At 36.5% G+C, this 5,966-nt stretch overlaps 1 protein-coding gene across 2 annotated transcripts; it reads left to right on the top strand.

Annotated features, from left to right (window-relative positions):
- Positions 1-2,300: 2,300 nt before the first annotated feature.
- On the top strand, positions 2,301-4,254 carry LOC129786178 (heterogeneous nuclear ribonucleoprotein 27C-like). 2 transcript variants are annotated; one of them, XM_055821030.1, is made up of 2 exons: positions 2,301-2,487; positions 2,669-4,254. In XM_055821030.1, exon 2 carries the CDS (start codon positions 2,702-2,704, stop codon positions 3,857-3,859), a length of 1,158 nt encoding a protein of 385 aa, XP_055677005.1. In that variant the 5' UTR covers positions 2,301-2,487; positions 2,669-2,701; the 3' UTR covers positions 3,860-4,254. The 2 variants fall into 2 exon arrangements, with proteins under 2 accessions (XP_055677005.1, XP_055677012.1); XM_055821037.1 differs by having other exon boundaries at positions 2,333-2,442.
- The last annotated feature ends 1,712 nt before the right edge of the window (positions 4,255-5,966 follow it).

Below are 5,966 nucleotides of genomic sequence, written 5' to 3'. Positions count from 1 at the left end.
GTATATATAACATATGAGGGCTTAAAGCTTTGGATTTTCCGATGTTACGAGTATTTAATCCTCAGAGTACAGAGAAAAAGTTTCTCAATGCTGGAACTCTATTAGTTCACCAGCTTTTGGACAAACTTTATGTCTATTCTAAATTGAAACATCAATAGAAGCAGCCTGTACTCTCAATCACAAAGGATCAAATAGAAAAAACTTTATTGCTCCTCTTTCAGTGCTTGAGTAAAAGAAACGCATTTTAGTACATATATTGCCCATGAAAGCTTTAAAAATAGTTATATTCACAAATCCCTCAAATCGATAGCACTTTCATTTGCTACAAAAGTTATTCAACAACTTTTTAGTTGGAAAATCAATTTTTTAAGAAGAGGTTGCACGCATTGTGATGGTTTTATTTTATTTTTAGCCAAGGACAAAAGTTAGTCCACATAGAACATTCAGCATTGATTCCGTCACCACAAGATTTCAGGACGGATAAAACTTCTGGGTACTTCTGGGGGCCACTCTACCACCAGACTTTTCCGCAAACTTGGAGTTCGATACGCTTTGTGGAATTCGGATGTGGTTAGTTTATGGTGCACTCGTGTTCTCCACCCTTCTGCACGCGAACTTTTTTTTGAAACAATGAGGGTTGAAAGACTTTGAAAAAAAATATTTCACTGCACATTTCACTCATTTAAAACTTAATCAGAGTCGAAGAATAGGAATTTGAAAAGAAAAACTTTTCGTGGAAAATGTTACTTTGGCACATTAAATTCCAATGAGCCTATAACTCTTTCTTAATTGTTACAAATTTTACGTTTATTTTCATTTTAAAGCTTTTGTGCTTTTTGTGCTTTATTGATTGAATTGAACATATTGAGCAAATTAATGAATTAATCATAATTAATTTCTCATGAAAGTATTGCTTCTTGTTATTATTATTATTATTATTATTATTAATGTTAAAATTAATTAATAAAGGGCTTTAAGTAAAATGAAAAATAATGTTGGAAAAAAAATTACCGTGACTTTTCAAGTACAGAAAAAAGCAGAGAAAATGAGATGTTATCATGGTGTGTAGGGGTAGAAGGACTATCATTTCACAACATAGTAAATTAAATTTAAATTCTAGCTGCGGATATGCCATCGTGTCTGCACGCAAAACTATTCCAACACGAAGCGGCTTTTTCAACGAGACGCCAAATTAATTGCAATTGCTTAATAATTGCACCCACTACTGCCGCGCTTTGCATCCCATTTATCACTCCGTGGGAAAATATCTGCTGCAGAAGTTATCATTTTGCAGCTCCTGTCCACTTCTCTTGAATTTCTTTGCGATTTAGAGTGTTGTGGACGGATGCTGCGTCTTCCGTTTTTTTTTTCTCCCCCATCTTTCGCACCCCTTTACCCATTGTGCCCGAAGAGTACTTTTCTTCCTCCAATTTTCCTCCCATCGATTTTTCCTTCATCTCCTGTCAAGACATTCTAAAGGACGCTTCATTGAGCCATACAGAAGAACAGGAAATTGTAAGAGTTTAAATAAAAAGAGAGCGCATTTGGAGCACAATGGAGGGAAAACTTTCAAACAAACATAAAATGCATTTGAACACTTTGCTGAATAAATTAAATACCCACAATCTAAAAGAAAGAACAATTAATTGTTATTTTTTTTCTTCTTTTGATTGTCTATCTATTAAATAAACTTTTTCGTTTATCTTTTTATTTCTCTGAAATTTGTGCTCGCAGGAATTTCAGGTCTTGATAAACTTTCAGAGGTTTTCAGGAAAAAGCAATTTGATTTCCTCAGTTTGATCATAAATTGATTATATTTTTTTTTTCCTAAAAATAAATATCCATAATAGTGCTAAAAGCGTGTAATTTAAATTTTGGCGCGAATAAAATGCAGCAAGAGATAGATAGAGGGCACTGCATGCAATTTTGTTTGTTGGTAGCCTTGTTTTTCAATGAGAAATAAGGAAAAAATATTTAAAAGAATCCCTCAAATTACTTTACATTAACAAATAATAACAAAGCACATTTTCATGAAAGTAACATTTTCTTCAGTAAAAATATGGGAATCACGAAAGCTGTTCTACGTAACACTGCTGTATAAATAATAAAGAAGATAAAGAATTACCTCCAATGAAAAATATGTATGTATGAACTTGTATAACTTACAGAAATCACCACCATTAGTTCTTACGGAGGATGAGGTCACTGCTAGCCACTGAGAGGGTAATTAGGGGTAGGACTCGGTGCTATGAAAAAATTTTACCTCCTCATTCGCAAGCAGCGTCCTCATTTTCCATACAAACTATTGGCGGTGCTTTTTGCAAACTAATGCGGGTCTCCTTTATGGCGGGTGACAGTTCAAATTTTGACGTACATGGGCAAGCGTGACGCCAAAACTCAATAAATATCTGTTTAGTATAAGGAAATAGTTAAGTATTTTGTGTGAGTACATTTCTGTGTGTTATAATAATTAAGGAAACAACATAGGTAGGTGAAGGGAGTGGTTAAAAACACTGTAAATTGGGAAACAAAGACGGGGCATTCGGGGTGATATTTTGGCCTCCATTACGCTAAATTTGTGTGTGGTGTGCGAAAAAAAGCCATTTGGGCATTTTGCCGGGCAAGTACGCTCACGAGGGTGTTTTTATCTCTTTTCCGTGGTGTTTAGTGTCTCAAAAGGGGTTTAGCAGTGAGCAGGAAGATGGCAAATGAGGATTATAACGATGAGCGTGGAAAGTTGTTTGTTGGCGGCCTTTCGTGGGAAACGACGCAGGAAAATTTACAAAATTACTTCACGCGCTTCGGCGAGGTTGTGGACTGTGTGGTGATGAAGAACAATGAGACCGGGCGATCGCGTGGATTTGGCTTTGTGACCTTCGCGGACCCAGCCAATGTTGACATTGCACTCCAGAATGGACCGCATGAGCTCGATGGGCGCACAATAGACCCCAAGCCATGCAATCCGCGCTACATGTCGAAGCCGCAGAAGGGCGGTGGATACCCCAAAGTTTTCCTGGGTGGTCTTCCAGCAAATGCCACTGAGACAGATCTGCGTACATTCTTTGGACGCTACGGGAAGGTGATGGAGGTGGTGATTATGTATGATCAGGAGCGCAAGAAAAGCCGCGGCTTTGGTTTTCTCTCCTTCGAGGATGAGGCGTCTGTGGAGCGCGTGACACAGAAGCACTATGTCAACCTCAATGGTAAACAGGTAGAGGTTAAGAAAGCCGAGCCGCGGGACGGTGGCTTTGGAGGACGCGGTGAGCGTGGTGGACCACGCCACATGGGCCCCACAAATGGCCAAATGGGTGGTGGGCATCCCATGTCCCATCCCGGTGGTATACAGTATCAACAACAAGGCTGGGGTGGACCACCGCAGCAACAAAACTACGGCGGCTATAACTATGGTGCCCCATCGGGACCACAGTCGTATCAGGGTTGGGGTGCTCCACCACCACCACAGGGTCCACCCCAACAACAACAATGGGGTGCCAATTACTCAGCTGGACCGACGCCGAATCAACCATACGGTGGTGGCTATTCCGGCGGGTATGACATGTATGCCCAAACAGGGGCTCACAATGCTAATTCCGGAAGCAGTTGGAACTACAACTCCTGGCCACAGGGTGGCTCTGCACCCACACCACCAGATCCCACCGGTGGACAAGCAGTTGACTACACGGGCTACGGTACAGGTGGCGGTGGAGGTGGTGGTGGCTACAATGCCTTTGGGAACTACGGTACGGATCAGAGCTCCTCATACGGACCCATCCGCACCACTTACGACACGAAAAAGCAGGGCATCGCACAAACTCCCTACCAGCCACCCCATCTGCGGGCTCCCAAATACAATGCTTAAGACATCCTGCGCACTTTTGCATCCCCCCTCCAACTCCGGCCTCTCCATGATTTGTAATCCTGTACATTGAGATGCCCCCATTTGCACCCACATCCTGGAACAATCCCCGCGCGACTTTGCATCGCATGGACACCCCCCCACTCCCCCTCCCCGCCCCCACATAAGGAACAACAAAGAGATGTCTAATGAATATTATCTAATAAGTAAATTTTCAGAGAAGAAAACAAGGTTAAATATTGATTATAAATATTGAATGAGCAGAAAAGGTTAAAAAAAAGAGTAAGAGTAAAAAAAAAGGAAACAAGGTAAAGAGAAAAAACTTCAAAAATTTATAATTTTATCAAAAGAAAAAAAATTGTATTAAAATTATAATAAATATAATCAGTAAGATGGTCTGTAATTACTTTTAAGATGCGCCATTCGCGACAGCATAAGCAAAAAAAAATGATAAGACTGAACCACGTTCAACGATACGATTAAGACTTGGTTTAAGGACAGGAACTGTAGACACTAAATTTACATACCCTCACCCCCCACTTCCCCCTAGATCATAAATAATTGTTATATAGTTATTTTAATTCCTGTAAATCCACATCCATTGGATTTTTTTCTTTCTACTGCAAGTTGATTTAAAAAATCCAACCTTACATAGTTTTTTTGTTCTTTTTAAAGTAACTAAGGCCTTTAACAATTATTTGTAATCTAATTTTTAAGGTAAACACAACGGTCAGTGATGGTAAAGTGCGTATTAATTGTATAATGGTTCGCTTGATCGATAATTTTTAAATCATTTTTTTTCTATGAAAAAGTGCATAAATATTCAAAAGAAAAAATATTTTAGAATTTTGTCACTAAATTCGGTGCTAATGTTTTAAAAATAATCACTTTCTTCCTGAAAATTACGTCATTTAAACTCTCTAACAAAAGCATGTTTTTTTCACGCGGGGATTATAAGAAATTGTCCGATTTTTTTATTTTCTTTCTGTTATATTTTATTTTTAATTTTTTTTTCCAATCATGTAGCTATTTTGTCTTGATAATAAATTTTTAATTTTCGTGGATTTAATTTTGTTATTTTTTTTTATTTCCCGCACCAGCTGATTAATTTGGGTTTTATTTTTATAATGAAATATAATCCTGCATTAAATTTTCGATAAAAAATTGCCAACTTGCATGTTACAAAAATAAAGGTTTCTGCACTAAGGAGACAGTTGAAATTTATTAATTTTTTAGTTATAACGTGCATTGGGGTAATTTATCTTTGGATTAAAATGTGTGTGTGGAAAAGGTTTAAAATTCATCCTTGTGCCAAAGACAAACATCCCGTATTTTAGGTGGATAAGTTTGTTTTCACTCACGATATATAATTTATTTACGATTAGAAAGCTCAATCCCGTGCATCATGGGGAAATGGTTCAATTTTTAATTTCAATCGAAAGATTCAAAGCCTTGAAAAGACTTTGAAGTTTAGTAGAGGAGCTAAAAGAGTAAATTGTTATTTTTTTTTTAATCAAAAGCAATTCAACTAAATTTAATTTTAACAATTTATGATATTAAGTACATAATTGAGTACTAAGCATAACCCAATTATTAATTATTAAAGCTTTATTAATTTTAATATAAAATTAATTATATATTGATTAAAAGAACTGATGCTTTTTAAAAAATTTAGCAATAGAAACTTAATATATAATTTTAATTGGAATTTTATCAAAGAAAATTATCAATTATTAAACAATTTTTTGTCTTATCTCAAATTCTAAATCATACATTAATAACCAATGATTATGCAAGAGGGAATTTTATGATATTTATGCACGCAAATGCGCTCCCTTATTATCACTGACGACGTCACACAAACAAAATTTTCGATTTTAATTTCATTTCTGTTCCAAAATACGTTTTTTTGCATAAATTTTTATTTTTTTTTTTTATTTTGGAGAAAGAAGTTTTTCCAGACCCTTTGTGGCCCCCCTCAATTCATCGCGTTCAACACATTCGAATGTTACAACATCACTTTATCACCAACTTTCATTTTGTAATAGGATTAATTTCTTTCTTAAGATTAATCTCATTTATATTCAGATAAGTATATAATGTTACTTAC

This window comes from Lutzomyia longipalpis, chromosome 1 (genome assembly GCF_024334085.1).
Source record: "Lutzomyia longipalpis isolate SR_M1_2022 chromosome 1, ASM2433408v1".
Taxonomy (NCBI): Eukaryota; Metazoa; Arthropoda; class Insecta; order Diptera; family Psychodidae; genus Lutzomyia; species Lutzomyia longipalpis.
Note: the sequence above shows the minus strand (reverse complement) of the source record. Positions and strands in the feature narration are given on the sequence as shown.

Excerpts from the sequence above, each read along its gene's own strand:
- LOC129786178 (XM_055821030.1), top strand. The coding sequence starts at position 2,702 with ATGGCAAATGAGGATTATAACGATGAGCGTGGAAAGTTGTTTGTTGGC.